This window comes from Ahaetulla prasina, chromosome 14, assembly GCF_028640845.1.
Source record: "Ahaetulla prasina isolate Xishuangbanna chromosome 14, ASM2864084v1, whole genome shotgun sequence".
NCBI lineage: Eukaryota > Metazoa > Chordata > Lepidosauria > Squamata > Colubridae > Ahaetulla > Ahaetulla prasina.
In genome coordinates, this window is record NC_080552.1 from 16,202,542 (window position 1) to 16,219,712 (window position 17,171).

A 17,171-nucleotide genomic window follows, 5' to 3' on the forward strand; every position below is an offset into this window, starting at 1 on the left:
TTGCTTTTCCTGAAAATTGGAGCTTGCTGTTAGAGGGTCAAAAGCAACGTGGCACGAATTGTAGACGAGTCATGATGTCATTCCTGGCCTCCAACCCTCCCTGGATGCTAGCCTGGCTTTCAAAGCAGAAGTAGAAGCTTCTTTGAATGTTCTTCTACAGATGGTCTCTAGCAGGGGTGAAATCCAGCAGGTTCTGACAGGTTCTGGAGAACCGGCTGCGGAAATTTTGAGCAGTTTGGAGAACTGGCAAATACCACCTCTGGCTGGCCCCAGAGTGGGGTGGGAATGAGGATTTTGCAGTATCCTTCCCCTGGAGTGGGATGGGAAGGGAGATTTTGAAATGTCCTTCCCCTGGAGTGGGGTGGGAATGGGGATTTTGCAGTATTCTTCCCCTGGAGTGGGGAGGGAATGGGGATTTTGCAGTATCCTTCCCCTGAAGTAAGGTGGGAATGGAGATTTTGCAGTATGCTTCCCCTGCCACGCCCACCAAGCCACACCATGCCCACCAAGCCACGCCCACAGAACTGGTAGTAAATAAAAATTGGATTTCACCACTGGTCTCAGGTCTTAAGTCAGGATATCTCCAAACTTCATAACATGCTAAGCTTGTGGGCTTTCAAGTTGGCTAATCGTGGCTTAGGGATGGTGGGCATCCAACCTGTTTCGTTAGCTTGTGGTTCCATCTTTTGCCAACAGCTAGAAAGGGGTTGATTCAAAGAAGCAGATTAATTCTGTTGTGTGAACATAGACAAACGAAGGCTAGATGAGACGGCATAAGCCAAATTCAAGCAGTTTCTCCATTCTGCAGCGCACGAGAAGAACACATCATATGCTCCACAGAGTGGCAGGCTGGAGAGAAATATCCCTTTCACACACACGCGCACACACACATACACACACACACACACACCAATACTTAGTTTTGATCTATTGTGCGGTGCCTCGTAAAGAATGGAGAAAGTGCTTTTTAAAAAAGTTCAGACGGGGAGCTGCTAGCTGGAACGAAATTAGCTGCCTTCTACTCTTAGAGATGGTCTTTAAGTCTTAAGTCAGGGCATCTCCAAACTTGGCAACTTGAAGACCTGTGAACTTCAAGTCCCAGAATTCATAGCTGGCATTTGAAGTTCACAAATCGGTGGTGAAATGCTCCCAGTTCGGCCAATCCAGTAGCAATTGCGGTGGGTGGTTCAGAGAAGCGGTAGCAAAAATCCCTGGACCCCCCACCCAATGCCCAGTTGCCCCCTTCCCGCTTGCCTTTTCTTTTAAAAAATGCTTTTTAAAAGTTAAAAAAAGAGACTCTGACGATCCCAGCTGAGCTGCCTAATCGTCAGAGCCTCTCTTTTTTTACTTTTAAAAGCATTTTTTTTACAACCTATTCGGCTGAATTGGTTGTAAAAGAGGCTCTGATGATTCCAGCTGAGACTTTTAAAAGCATTTTTTTACAACCCATTGCTTTTAAAAATATTTGCAGATCCCTCACATCCTGGACATAAACTGTTTCCACTCCTACCCTCAAAACGATGCTATAGAGCACTGCACACCAGAACAACTAGACACAAGAACAGTTTTTTCCCGAAGGCCATCACTCTGCTAAACAAATAATTCCCTCAACACTGTCAGACTATTTACTGAATCTGCACTACTATTAATCGTTTCATAGTTCCCATCACCAATCTCTTTCCACTTATGACTGTATGACTATAACTTGTTGCTGGCAATCCTTATGATTTATATTGATATATTGACCATCAATTGTGTTGTAAATGTTGTACCTTGATGAACGTATCTTTTCTTTTATGTACACTGAGAACATATGCACCAAGACAAATTCCTTGTGTGTCCAATCACACTTGGCCAATAAAATTCTATTCTATTCTATTCTATTCTAAAAGTAAAAACAAAGATTGCGCACCACAGCTGATCACCCCCACACGCGCTGTTCTACTTACCGCACGCCTCCTTTTGGCATGCCCTGTGTACACACGCGCACCTTGCATTTGGTGCGTGGTGCGCACTGCGCATACGCAACCAGCGAACCGGTAGTAAACCGGTTCAGATTTCACCACTGCTTAAAGTTCCCAAATTTGGAGAGCCCTGTCTTAAATCAGAACCTCGCTCAGCTTCAGCGCACTTCTTCAAGAGCTGAAGCCAAGAACTAACCTGGTTTCACGAACTCTAGATAGAACTTTTTTTTTTTAATTTGCATTTATATCCCGCCCTTCTCCGAAGACTCAGGGCGGCTTACACTATGTTAAGCAATAGCCTTCATCCATTTGTATATTATATACAAAGTCAACTATTGCCCCCAACAATCTGGGTCCTCATTTTACCTACCTTATAAAGGATGGAAGGCTGAGTCAACCTTGGGCCTGGTGGGACTTGAACCTGCAGTAATTGCAAGCAGCTGTGTTAATAACAGACTGTCTTAGCAGTCTGAGCCACCAGAGGCCGAGAGGTTCCTTCTGTTCTAGGAACTTCGGAAGAGATCAAAATTAATCAGGTGTAGATCAACTCCTTAGCATTGTTATTCTGGAAATAGATTTTTAATTTTTTTTTTCTAACCCAAATACTTCTCTCTTGCCTTTAGAAGAAGCCACTAAACTGCATGGCGGACCCCCGAAGAACTCCTACATGGAGCAGAGCTTCCAAGGGCTCAACCCTGTGCTAAACATCCCAGTCAGCGCTGCCCAACTGGAGCAGTTGAAGAAGAACGCCATGTTGACGGGCACCAAGCTGGAGAGCTGGGTGGACAGTTTGGTGGGAAGCGTGTGGTCAGCGGTCGATGTCTGTACTACAGGCCCAACTTCCTGTTCGGTCATGCAGGCCTGCAGCCAGACATCCTGGAGTTCCCTCAGCCCCGATCCAAAGTCCGAGTTGGGCCCGGTGAGACCAGATGGACGCTTGAGGTAGCACCCGGTGCCCCGTTTCGCTGGCTTTAAAAGGGAATCTTGAGCGTTTTGCTCTCGCGGTCATCTTCGGATGGGGTTGGCACAGGTTGCTAGTGAACTGATGGAGTGGTCTTTAAGAAAACCTACGAATCCATGTGTTCAAGACGGCCAGGGCTGAAAATCCCAGCTTCTTTTACTGACCAGTTTTGCCATCTCAAAGGTTTTGGAAGTCGGGGAACAGGCAGGAAAGGCAAAACCCATTGTACGAAACGACTGAAGTTTCTAAAGGCGGGGGCAGCATATTTTCCAACTCTGATCAGAGCTAATTTATTTCCCAATCTCAAAGAACAATATGCTGTATCCCGGCCACTATTTTTTTTTTCATTTTCCCAAAAGTCTTAGCAAAGCAGCTTAGCCACAATTGCTAAAATTCCTCTCTTTCCCCCCCACCCGCCCCCCCCCACCACAGTAGTCCTCATTATTCAAACCTCCCCCTTTGACATCTCACAAAAACATTGACATCATTACTCCAGGTAGCCAAACTTGCAAGTTTGATTATATTGAATCCACAGATGGTACAATATTATACAGGGTTAATTTCATTCTCTCGTGCCAACAGAGATGCGGAGTTCGGTCCTCCCGCTGAGCTAATGATCACCCAAGACTTGTCTAGACTAAAGAGAAGCACAGGTGGAGGAATTCTGGGAGTTGAAGTCCACACGTCTTAAAGTTGCCAGGTTTGGAGACGTCTGCTCTTCCGAATACAGCTATCGAGGGAGTCAGCTCCAAGGAGAAAGTCAATTTGGGGTGTAAAAAGTCCTGTGTTGAATTTTTCACATTCCCAAGTCAGACTGGAAAGTAGTTTTCCAGAAATCCAAAAAAAAAAAAAAATTCCTTTTGTCTAGGGATTTTTGTTTGTCTAGTTAGACACTAGACTGTTACCATCTGAATCTCAGTATTTTCTTTTGAAGGAAGTTTGGTTGATCACTCAGAAAGCAATCGATAACTAGTAAGCATGAGTGATGGGTCATGTTCGAAGAGCTGTGCTCAGCATCTTTTTAACCAGGTTGGATCAAGTGATTCAATTCTTAATGCGCTAAGCTTGTGGGTTTTCAACTTGACTAATCATGACTTAGGGATGGTAGGTGTCCAACCTGTTTTGTCGGCTTGCGGTTCCATCTTTTGCCAACAGCTAGAAAGGGGTTGATTCAAAGAAGCAGATTAATTCTGTTGTGTGAACATAGACAAACGAAGGCTAGATGAGAATGGCATAAGCCAAACTCAAGCGGTTTCTCCATTCTGCAGCGCACGAGAAGAACACATCATATGCTCCACAGAGTGGCAGGCTGGAGAGAAATATCCCTTTCACACACACACATACCCACACAAACACCAATGTTTAGTTTTGATCTATTGTGCAGTGCCTCGTAAAGAAAGGAGAAAGTGCTTTTTAAAAAAGTTCAGACGGGGAGCTGCTAGCTGGAAAGAAATTAGCTGCCTTCTACTCTTAGAGATGGTCTTTAGGTCTTAAGTCAGGGCATCTCCAAACTTGGCAACTTGAAGACCTGTGAACTTCAAGTCCCAGAATTCATAGCTGGCATTTGAAGTTCACAAGTCGGCGGTGAAATGCTCCCGGTTCGGCCAATCCAGTAGCAATGGCGGTAGGTGGTTCAGAGAAGCGGTAGCAAAAATCCCTGGACCCCCAACCAACCGAGGGCCGCGGTGTGGCTCAGGCTGTAAGAAGCCTGTTATTAAACACAGCTGCCTGCAATTACTGCAGGTTCTAGTCCCACCAGGCCCAAGGTTGACTCAGCCTTCCATCCTTTATAAATGGGTAAATAGGTAAAATGAGGACCCAGATTGTTGGGGGGGCAATAAGTTGACTTTGTATATAAATATACAAATAGAATGAGACTATTGCCTTATACAATGTAAGCCACCCTGAGTCTTCGGAGAAGGGCGGGATATAAATGTAAAAAAAAATAAAATGCCCAGTTGCCCCCTTCCCACTTGCCTTTTCTTTTAAAAAATGCTTTTAAAAGTTAAAAAAAAGAGGCTCTGACAATCCCAGCTGAGCTGCCTGATCGTCAGAGCCTCTTTTTTTTTACTTTTAAAAGCATTTTTTTACAACCTATTCGGCTGAATTGGTTGTAAAAAAAATGCTTTTAAAAGCTAAAAAAAGAGGCTGTGATGATCCCAGCTGAGCCGTGTGATCGTCAGAGCCTTTTTTTTAACTTTTAAAAGCATTTTTTTTACAACCTATTCGTCCGAACACATTGTAAAAAAATACTTTTAAAAGTTAAAAAAAAAAGATTGCGCACCACTGCTGATCACCCCCCACGCGCTGTTCTACTTACCGCACGCCTTCTTTTGGCATGCCCTGCGTACACACGCGCACCTTGCATTTGGTGCATGGTACGCACTGCGCATGCGCAGCGAGCGAACCGGTAGTAAACCAGTACAGATTTCACCACTGCTTAAAGTTCCCAAATTTGGAGAGCTCTATCTTAAATCAGAACCTCGCTCAGCTTCAGTGCACTTCTTCAAGAGCTGAAGCCAAGAACTAAGCTGGTTTCACGAACTCTAGATAGAACTCTTTTTTTTTTAATTTGCATTTATATCCCGCCCTTCTCCGAAGACTCAGGGCGGCTTACATTGTGTTAAGCAATAGTCTTCATCCATTTGTATATTATATACAAAGTCAACTTTATTGCCCCCAACAATTTGGGTCCTCATTTTACCTACCTTATAAAGGATGGAAGGCTGGGTCAACCTTGGGCCTGGTGGGACTTGAACCTGCAGTAATTGCAAGCAGCTGTGTTAATAACAGACTGTCTTAGCAGTCTGAGCCACCAGAGGCTGAGAGGTTCCTTCTGTTCTAGGAACTTCAGAAGGGATCAAAATTAATCAGGTGTAGATCGACTCCTTAGCATTGTTATTCTGGAAATAGATTTTTACTTTTTTTTTCTAACCCAAATACTTCTCTCTTGCCTTTAGAAGAAGCCACCAAACTGCATGGCGGACCCCCGAAGAACTCCTACATGGAGCAGAGCTTCCAAGGGCTCAACCCTGTGCTAAACATTCCAGTCAGCGCTGCACAACTGGAGCAGTTGAAGAAGAACGCCATGTTGACGGGCACCAAGCTGGAGAGCTGGGTGGACAGTTTGGTGGGAAGCGTGTGGTCAGCGGTCGATGTCTGTACTACAGGCCCAACTTCCTGTTCGGTCATGCAGGCCTGCAGCCAGACATCCTGGAGTTCCCTCAGCCCCGATCCAAAGTCCGAGTTGGGCCCGGTGAGACCAGATGGACGCTTGAGGTAGCACCCGGTGCCCCGTTTCGCTGGCTTTAAAAGGGAATCTTGAGCGTTTTGCTCTCGCGGTCATCTTCGGATGGGGTTGGCACAGGTTGCTAGTGAACTGATGGAGTGGTCTTTAAGAAAACCTACGAATCCATGTGTTCAAGACGGCCGGGGCTGAAAATCCCAGCTTCTTTTACTGACCAGTTTTGCCATCTCAAAGGTTTTGGAAGTTGGGGAACAGGCAGGAAAGGCAAAACCCATTGTACGAAACGACTGAAGTTTTTAAAGGCGGGGGCAGCATATTTTCCAACTCTGATCAGAGCTAATTTATTTCCCAATCTCAAAGAACAATATGCTGTATCCCGGCCACTATTTTTTTTTTCATTTTCCCAAAAGTCTTAGCAAAGCAGCTTAGCCACAATTGCTAAAATTCCTCTCTTTCCCCCCCCACCCGCCCCCCCACCACAGTAGTCCTCATTATTCAAACCTCCACCTTTGACATCTCACAAAAACATTGACATCATTACTCCAGGTAGCCAAACTTGCAAGTTTGATTATATTGAATCCACAGATGGTACAATATTATACAGGGTTAATTTCATTCTCTCATGCCAACAGAGATGCGGAGTTCGGTCCTCCCGCTGAGCTAATGATCACCCAAGACTTGTCTAGACTAAAGAGAAGCACGGGTGGAGGAATTCTGGGAGTTGAAGTCCACACGTCTTAAAGTTGCCAGGTTTGGAGACGTCTGCTCTTCCGAATACAGCTATCGAGGGAGTCAGCTCCAAGGAGAAAGTCAATTTGGGGTGTAAAAAGTCCTGTGTTGAATTTTTCACATTCCCAAGTCAGACTGGAAAGTAGTTTTCCAGAAATCCAAAAAAAAAAAAAATTCCTTTTGTCTAGGGATTTTTGTTTGTCTAGTTAGACACTAGACTGTTACCATCTGAATCTCAGTATTTTCTTTTGAAGGAAGTTTGGTTGATCGCTCAGAAAGCAATCGATAACTAGTAAGCATGAGTGATGGGTCATGTTCGAAGAGCTGTGCTCAGCATCTTTTTAACCAGGTTGGATCAAGTGATTCAATTCTTAATGCGCTAAGCTTGTGGGTTTTCAACTTGACTAATCATGACTTAGGGATGGTAGGCGTCCAACCTGTTTTGTCGGCTTGCGGTTCCGTCTTTTGCCAACGGCTAGAAAAGGGTCGATTCAAGAAGCAGGTTAATTCTGTTGTGTGAACATAGACAAACCAAGGCTAAATGAGACGGCATAAGCCAAATGAGACGGCATAAGGCTAAATGAGACGGCATAAGCAAGCGGTTTCTCCATTCTGCAGCGCACGAGACGAACACATCATATGCTCCACAGAGTGGCAGGCTGGAAAGGCATATCCCTTTGACACACACACACACATACTCACACAAACACCAATGTTTAGTTTTGATCTATTGTGTGGTGCCTCGTAAAGAAAGGAGAAAGTGCTTTTTAAAAAACGTTCAGACGGGAAACTGATAGCTGGAAAGAAATTAGCTGCCTTCTACTCTTACACAGCATTCCATTTTGGTGGAGAAAAATGGGAAAGGCCGTTTTCAGACTTCTCCTAAAACCAAGGAGCATCCGTTTTAATCCAGTTTTGTATTTATTTATTTTTTAACTCTTTGCAGGCTCCGTCCAAGTCGTGTTTTAGCTTTGGGAGCTGTTGAGATTAAGTCAAGGGTGCAAAAAAAAAAAGCCCAATTTTATTCCTAATTAAATGACCTCATTCTAACTGATCTCTAGTGAATTACTTTAGCCTAGATTGCACTCGGACAGCAGAGGGACAAAGGTTTCTGTGCGGAGAGACGCACTACTTGAGTAGGAGGTTGAACTAGACGACCTCCCAAGGTCCCTTCCGACTCTGTTATTCTGGATCTTCAGTTCATATATCCGCTGATGGGATCCTCTGGGATCCAACCGATCATTTTTTTTAACACAAGCTGTCTTTCTCCTTTTGGGGGGGTCCTTCCTCTCATTTCGAACCCCGCTCACATTTAAAGACCACAAGAAGAGGAGAAGGGCTGAAAAGATAACCAGGAACAAACCACCCAACAGCAAAACCTGGTTTCCCATTTAAAACGAGTTCAGATTTAAACTTGACCTTGGGAAGACTGGGCTCACGAATTCTACCGCTGCCTTCCTCCATGGTTTGAAAGCTATGAGAGTTTTGCTTTTGGGACTTTTGAAGTCGCAGCGTCAGCTGCGGTGGCGCAAAGGCAGAGCATTAAATGTTTAGCTGGCGCAAGAAAGAAAGGAGACGACGACTTGACGTTATTTATTTGTGTTTTAGTCAGTGACTAATGGTTAGAGTACGCTTACACGCAGCTCGGGAGCGAACTTAGCTTGCGAACTAGCGCTGCCCCTGTTAAGGAAAGGCCTTTAAAACGAAAGAAAAATCGTCTTTTTTTTTTCCCCCTTTCCTTTCTGTTCCTTCCATTTTTGCTTTTGTTCAACCACCCCCAATACTGACAATAGTCACTAGAACGGAGGTCCCCAGTGTAGGAATGACATCATCTCCAAGCATGTAGAGGTAGTCCTCGATTCCCGACAGTTTGTTTAGGGCCCTTTCAAAGTTTCAACGGTACTGAAAATGTGACTTGCGTTATGTTTTTCACACGATCGATGTAGCATCCCTCCACGTGGCCACGTGATCAAAACTTGGAGGCTTGGCAACTGGCATGTACTTATGACGGTTGCAGTGTCCCCGGAGTCACGTGATCCCCTTTTGCGACCTTCCCGATAAGCAAAGTCAACGGAGAAGCCGGGTTCACTTAAACAACCGTGATACTAATGTAACAACCGCAGCGACCAACTTAACAGCTGTGGCAAAAGCAAGGTCGTAAAACTGGAGAAATCTTGTTGAGACAAATACTGTTTCACGTAGCGGCAGAAATGTTGGGCTGCGTTGTGGTTGTAAGTCGAGGACTACCTGTACAGTCAGAGCTTGTAGGAGTTTTTTAGAGCTTTTTAGAGTCCTAAGACCAGGAGATATTTTACTCAATGTTCAAGTCGCTCCAAGTGAGAAGACAACTCTTCCATCACAAGCCATCCAGTCAAAAGTCTCATTCCATACCAGCATCTCCATCATGAAGAGCTGTCTGTGGCCTTCATATGGTATCTCCATCTGTCCATTCAGCCATCCACATCTGTCACAAGACGTATCCTAGGACAGGTGTCTCCAACCTTAGCAACTTTATGACTTGTGGACTTCAACTCTCAGAATTCCTCAGCCAGCTTTGCTGGCTGAGGAATTCTGGGGGTTGAAGTCCACAAGTGTCGTGTCCCACCCCCCACTCTGACGAACGAGTCAAGGAAGTCCGTGGCAAACTTGGCAACGAAGCCTCTGCAGCTTGCCAAGTCCCTTCGAGGTTTATCAGGGCAGGCAGGAGTCCAAGTTGTGACTTCAGCGATAGGGTCCGGTATGAGCAAACTCGATAAGACTTTGCTTGGATCAAGGTTGGAATGCCAAAAGCAGGTCCGTTATATAGGCTGTGGGGTGTGGCTCCATGACTCAGCATTTATCCAGGCCTGCCCCACCCCTCCTTCTGCTGGCGTCGCCTCTCAGATCTCCGAAAGTGAGGGTCCTCCTAATCTGAATTGTCTTCAGCTGGATCTGCTCTCAGTAATTCCAGCACCTGGCTGGCTTCCTCTGACGGCTGAGCTAAAGGAACACACACCGTATGAGTGAGGTTTATCGGGCTTGTTCGTTCACTCCTGGCATCCTCTCTGGGCATGGGGCCAGGGCCAGGGGAAAGAGGCATGACAGGCCGTTCATCTTCATTATCAGACTCGGAGTCTGATAAAAGACCCGGTTGGAGATGGGAGGGGCCCAACTGAGGAGAGGAGGGAGAACAAGTCACAACAACAAGTCTTAAAGTTGCTAAGGTTGGAGACACCTATCCTAGGAGACATTACCTCGTTTCTTCCATAGAGAACTTTCCTCTGACCCAAACGGAGAAACATCTAAGTCTCTGCTGAAGATCAGATGATGGGGATCAGATGGCCTTTATTTCTGACCCAACCTTCTCAATTCTAAAGGACCAATAAGTTTCAGATCAACACTCCTCTCTTGCCGTCGTGTTCGCTACTCACCTTTTAGTCTGTTGCAAGGTGTATTTGTCAAAGGAAGCAAAATATACAGTTCAGGATCAAGGCCAACCTATTTGTGATACGGCGGCGGACAGATAGGCCAGGAGAACGGGTTGAATGCAGCACGAATTTGATATTTAAGAGGCGCCTCATGTGTGTTGAAACAAGAACGAGAGTTGACGTCCACCTATCTGGAGGGTGCAGAGGTTTTGTGGGGTAAGGCTGTTGGGACTGTTTTTCAGAAGAAAGATCCGCTTCAGAAATCGGTGAAGAAGAGGTTCCCCTCATATGTCTCCGCCATCTAGAATCTGCCTTGCAACAAGGTTCCTCCTGAGATTATGAGCCAGAAAGGTTGCGTGGATCTTACATTCCTTTCCAGACCTGTAATCTAAGAAACTCTACTATACAATATGGGTCTACTCTACTCCAGTCAGTGCCTTCCAAATATGCCTTCCAGTCAAAGCTGGGAGGGGGTCACAGACCTAAATATCCAGAGGACACACCAAGTAGTCAAGACTGCTTCCAGGGGTGGGCTTCAAAAATTTTAGCAAGGGGTTCTCTGCCCGGTTGCTGGGTGGGCGTGGCCTAGTTGGCCTCCTGCACCACGGCAGGGGGGGGTGCATTTTTGCCCTCCCTGGGCTCCGGAGGCTTTTCTCGAGTCTCTGGGAGGGTGAAAACAGCCTCCCCATGCTCTGGAGGCCCCCTGGAGGCTGGAAACGGGCCCGTTTCTAGCCTTCCCGAACTTCCAGTACGCCTGTTTTTCGCCCTCCACAAACCTCCGTGCACTCCCTGTACTTACCTGCATCCAAAACAGGACTCCCAGGTGGGGGGCCGGGCCAGCCAGGAATGGGATTTGGGGGTTCTCCAAATTGCACAGAATCTTAGCTAGAGGTTCTCCCGAACCCCTGTGAACCCCCAGCAGCCCCACCCCTAACTGCTTCTCCTCTGCATCTTACACAAGCTTTTATTTTTTATTTTTTTAAAAAGGAACCTGGCCCTTCACATAGAGTTGTCCTATAGTTCTAGCATCGCCAATAACCAGGGAAGAGGGGAATAATCCTTTATCCACATCTAATGGCTCCGGATTTGCTCCCGCTGACTTTCTGCTTTCCTATCTTCTATGGTTTTGATCATGCAAACCAGTGGTGGGTTTCAAAATTTTTTACTACTGGTTCTGTGGGTATGGCTCGGTGGGTGTGGCATGGCTTGGTGGGTGTGGCAGGGGAAGGAAACTGTAAAATCTCCATTCCCTCCCCACTCCAGGGGAAGGATACTGCAAAATCTCCATTCCCACCCCACTCCTGGGGAAGGATACTGCAAAATCTCCATTCCCTCCCCACTCTTGGGGGAAGGATACTGCAAAATCTCCATTCCCTCCCCACTCCAGGGGAAGGATATTGCAAAATCTCCATTCCCTCCCCACTCAGGGGAAGGATACTGCAAAATCTCCATTCCCTCCCCACTCCAGGGGAAAGATATTGCAAAATCCCCATTCCCTCCCCGCTCCAGGGGAAGGATACTGTAAAATCCCCATTCCTTCCTGATCAGCTGGGATTCGGGAGGCAGAGAATAGATGGGGGCGAGGTCAGTCAGAGGTGGTATTTACCGGTTTTCCAAACTACTCAAAATTTCTGCTACCGGTCCTCCAGAACTGGTCAGAACCTGCTGAAACCCACCTCTGGTGCAAAACCAGTAACCCTAGAACCTGGATATCCAATTTTGATTATTTTTAAGACTTGGGGGACTTCAACTTCATGCTGGCTGAGGAATTCTGGGAGTTGAAGTCCAGAGGTCTTCAAAATTACTACGTTTGGATGCCCCTGCCCTAGATGGTTTGTGAAGGTCCCGTCAAGAAGCCAGGAATCCCACTGGCAGATGCTATTTGTCCCTTAAAGTTTCTTTGGTCAAACAAACCAAAGCTTGACCCATCTAATCATGAGTCAGAAGTTCTTTTGATCTCACTTCCTGCCGTTCCCAAGCGCAAGGGGAGCCAAAGGATTGAGATTCAGCCAAGTAGAAAATATCCGATAACCGCAGGACACCTGAAATAAGAAATAATTATTTTCATCCTAGGATTCAGAAGCAATTTCCCCCCCAAAAAATCCAGCCATTGGAAGCAATTTGAGTAGCTAAAGTTCTCGACCAAAACAGTTCCTCTGAATTGAGGGGGGGAGGGGAGTGACAACTACAGGCAGTCTTTGACTTACAACAGTTCATTTTGCGACCGTTCAAACTAACGACAGCACAGGAAAATGGGACTTACGGCTGTTTTTCCACACTTACGACCGTCGGGGCATCCCCCATGGTCAGGTGATTCAAAATGTTTGGCATCTGACTCCTCTTTGAAGATGGTTGCAGCATCTCGGGGTTATGTGGGCTGCTAATGTTAACAGCTGCAGCGATTCACTTAACAACCGGGACAAGAAAGGTTGCAAAAATGGAGCGAAACCAGTGGTGGGATTCAGCCAGTTCGCACCACTTCGGGAGAACCGGTTGTTAACTTTCTGAGCAGTTTGGCAAACTGGTTGTTGGAAGAAATCATTAGGGCAGAGAACCGGTTGTTAAATTATTTGAATCCCACCACTGAGCGAAACTCACATAAAACGTCTCACTTCACCGCAGAAATTTTGGGCTCCATTGTGGCCGTAAGTCGAGGATTACTTGTAGACACAGCCCCCCTCTCCAAACGGTTTTGAATAGACTTTTCCCCCCTATGATCGTACAACCTTAGAAAGGAAGGCCAATTTCCCCTGCCGACCAACTCTCGTTTCCGTCTGTTCTGGTTGTTGTTTTCGTTTTTATCCTTTCTGTCTTCGTTTTTTTTTGCTCACGGGTGCTACCAAAGGTACTACCTCACTGATAATTTTCAAAAATTACGTTCGTTTGAGGAACAGAAAAACCAGACAGGGGAGGAAAACGGGGTTTTAAAAAAAAAATATCTCTTTTGAGTTGAATGTACAATCTATGCAAATTTTCTCTCTCTCACTCACTCTCCGTCTCTCTTTCTCTGTGTCTTTCTCTCTCTCTCTCTCTCTTTTTCTCTATTTTGGTAATCAATAAAAGTAGAAGATGGGGAAAGAAAAAAAAAACTCTTGAGTATTAGATTTGTAAAAAAAAAAAAAAAACCTTGCCAATTAAACAGCAAGTTACTGTACAGTTGTCTCTGATAACAGAGCACTTTCATATCCGGCGCAATTGGTTGTGCTGCCTTTGTATATTATAAATAATAATAATAATAATAATAATGGCTCGTTCTTTGATTCCGTTTGTGATTAAGGAAATATATATATAGATATAAATATATATATCACCTTTGATGGGTTTAAAACGAAACAAAAAAAACACAAAAAAAAACACACACACAAAAATAATAATAGAGGTTCTGTCCCTTGTCAAGACGACTAGCAGCTTCAATTTTTTTGCTGGGAATATGCTGGATATGTGCTCCATTGATCCGTCCGTTGCCATTAAGAACGAAAGCGAAAAAGCTTGTTTTCAGAAGTTTTTGAGACTTGGGCTGTGGGTTGACAGATTTCCCTATGGGAATCCTTATTTCCAACTCAGTATTCTTGCCATGGCATCCGATGAGTTGCTCCTGTTTGTTTTTTTTAAAAAAAGAAGCCTTAAGGTCCTCCCATCGTGGTTGTTGTTGTTGTTTTTTTAAACGTGGCCTTAAAACGAAAAATTAAATAAATAAATAACAATCGTGTTTGGAAGTTTTAGCTGTTGTATGTTCTTTCTTCCAGGACAATGGTTAATGTATTAAACAAAAAACAAAAAAAACGCACTTTCAAACGGCTCTGATCTTTTCGTCTTCTTGTTCTTCTTCTTCTTCTTCCGTTCCTGCATAATTATCGTGTCCAACACATGGGGTTAAGATTACAGGTAGTCCTTGATTTACAACGATTCATTTAGGGACCGTTCAAAGTCCTGACCTTACTTATGACCTTTTTCAGACTTACTTACCCCCATCGCAGCGTCCCCATGGTCACGTGATCAAAATTTGGATGCTTGGCAACTGACTCATACTTACGACGGCTGTAGCGTCATCCGTTTCTCCCACCCCCCACCCCGGGTCACGTGATCCCCTTTTGCGACCTCCTGACAAGCAAAGTCAACGGGGAAGCCCGATTCACTTAACAACCGTGTGACTGACTTGACAACAGCAGAGAATTCACTTACCAAGAAAGGTTGAAAAAGGGTTCAAATTTATTCAAATTATATGTGTGTGTGGGGGGGGTGTATACGGGGATGTGGTGGCTCAGTGGCTAAGACGCTGAGCTTGTCGATCAAAAAGGTCGGCAGTTCAGTGGTTCGAATCCCTAGTGCCACGTAATGGGGTGAGCTCCCGTTACTTGTCCCAGCTTCTGCCAACCTAGCAGTTCGAAAGCAGGTAAAAAATGCAAGTAGAAAAATAGGGACCACCTTTGGTGGGAAGGGAACAGCGTTCCGTGCGCCTTTGGCGTTGAGTCATGTCAGCCACATGACCACGGAGACATCTTCGGACAGCGCTGGCTCTTCGGCTTTGAAACGGAGATGAGCATCGCCCCCTAGAGTTGGGAACGACTAGCACATATGTGCGAGGGGAACCTTTACCTTTATAGATATAGATATAGATATAGATATAAACATCCAGGGGTTTCTTCCCGCCTCCCCTCAATTAATTTTATGAATAAACCCTGAGGTTAGGACAGAATGATCGGGTCATCATTATCCGCTATATTTTCCAGCTAAATAGGGACCTATTTTAAATGTTCATTTCGCCAAGCCTCTTAACAGCTAACGACCCCGTTTGCATGAATTAGCGTAGTCATCTTTTTAAAAAAACATTTAGCTGATGCCTTATGTGCTTTAGCTATACCAAAAGGACTCCAGAGACTCAGGTTGGGAGGGGTATGTGTGTAGAAGGGTAAGATAGAATGATCTGATGCAGCGAACATTTGCAGAAAAAAAACTGCATCTTGTAAAAAAAATACAAAAGAAAAACCTTAGCACTGTGCCACTTGCATTCTCCAAATGCAGAATGCCTATAATAAGGCAACCAAAAAAACCACAGTATTTATTTACAATTTGCTGGCTCAGCGCACTAAACCATCACCGAGTGTCTGCAGTTGCACAATGCAATGTCCTGAAATGAAAGGGCCAGTCGAGGTTTGTCTTTAAATCTCTGGCTTGTTTGTTTTATGGCTCTTGGAGGCTGCTCGGCTTCCTATCCATTTTAAAGAGTTCCCGATACAGGAAGTTGGTTTTTCTCCACCGTAAGTCTATGGAGACTCTCAAGGATCCTGATTCATAGCCACACTGGGCCTCTGGTGGCTCAGACTGCTAAGACAGTCTGTTATTAACAGCAGCTGCTTGCAATTACTGCAGGTTCAAGTCCCACCAGGCCCAAGGTTGACTCAGCCTTCCATCCTTTATAAGGTAGGTAAAATGAGGACCCAGATTGTTGGGGGCAATAAGTTGACTTTGTATATAATATACAAATGGATGAAGACTATTGCTTAACATAGTGTAAGCCGCTTGGAGTCTTCGGAGAAGGGCGGGGTATAAATGCAAATTTAAAAAAAAAACACGTGGAATACGGCATCCAATTCTGGTCACCACAATATAAACAAAAAAAGATGTTGAAACGCTGGAAAGAGTGCAGAGAAGAGCAACAAAGATGATTAGGAGGCTGGAAGCTAAAATATAACAAAGAATAGTTACAAGAATCGGGTATGTCTAGTCTAGTAAAAACAGATGCGGTGGCTCTGTGGCTAAGACACTGAGCTTGTCAATCGAAAGGTTGGCAGTTCAGCGGTTCGAATCCCTAGTGCCGCATAATGGGGTGAGCTCCCGTTACTTGTCCCAGCCTCTGCCAGTTCAAAAGCCCGTAAAAAGTGCAAGTAGAAAAATAGGGACCGCCTTTGATGGGAAGGGAACGGCGTTCCGTGCACCTTTGGCGTTGAGTCATGCCGGCCACATGACCACGGAGACGTCTTCGGACAGCGCTGGCTCTTCTTCGGCTTCGAAACGGAGATCAGCACCACCCCCTAGAGTCGGGAACAACCAGCACATATGTGCGAGGGGAACCGTTACCTTTACCTTTTAGTCTAGTGACAAGAAGGACTAGGGAAGACAGGCAAAATTCATGTAACTGTCTCAGTGACAGAAATTTTGGGCTCAATTGTCATAGGTCAAGGTGTATTTGAGGGATGCACTGTGGAGAACAGCTGTGGGGTCCTTGATGCTCTCTGAGCTTGGGTGTTTCCTTCAGATGTTTCATTATCCAACTAGTAACATCATCAATGCTAGAAGAGAGTGGGGTTTGCAGCAGTGGTAAAATTCAATTTTTTTACTACGGGTTCTGTAGTGGCTTGGTGGGCGTGGCTTGGTCTCCATTCCCACCCACCCCCAAATCTCCATTCCCACCCCAGTCCAGGGGAAGGATACTGCAAAATCTCCATTCCCACCCCACTCCAGGGAAAGGATACTGCAAAATCTCCATTCCCACCCCACTCCAGGGAAAGGATACTGCAAAATCTCCATTCCCACCCCACTCCAGGGAAAGGATACTGCAAAATCTCCATTCCCACCCCACTCCAGGGAAAGGATATTGCAAAATCTCCATTCCCACCCCACTCCAGGGGAAAGATATTGCAAAATCCCCATTCCCACCCCGTTCTGAGGCCAGCCAGAAGTGGTATTTGCTGGTTCTCTGAACTGCTCAAAATTTCTGCTACTGGTTCTCCAGAACCTGTCAGAACCTGCTGGATTTCATCCCTGGTTTGCAGAGAGGAGGAGGAGGAGGAGGAGGACTGCTAGGTCCTTAATGTTCTCTGAGCATGGTGGTTTGTAGACATTTCATTACCCAACTAGGTAAC

General features: G+C 45.4%; 1 protein-coding gene across 1 annotated transcript in view; it reads left to right on the plus strand.

The window, feature by feature from the left end:
* The window catches only part of XYLT1 (xylosyltransferase 1), a 205,373-nt gene extending 191,356 nt beyond the window's left edge, over positions 1–14,017 (plus strand). The window contains exon 12 of the mRNA XM_058156862.1: positions 5,886–14,017. Coding sequence (XP_058012845.1) covers positions 5,886–6,208 — 323 coding nt within the window. The 3' untranslated portion in view covers positions 6,209–14,017. The remainder of the gene's footprint in view (positions 1–5,885) is intronic.
* The last annotated feature ends 3,154 nt before the right edge of the window (positions 14,018–17,171 follow it).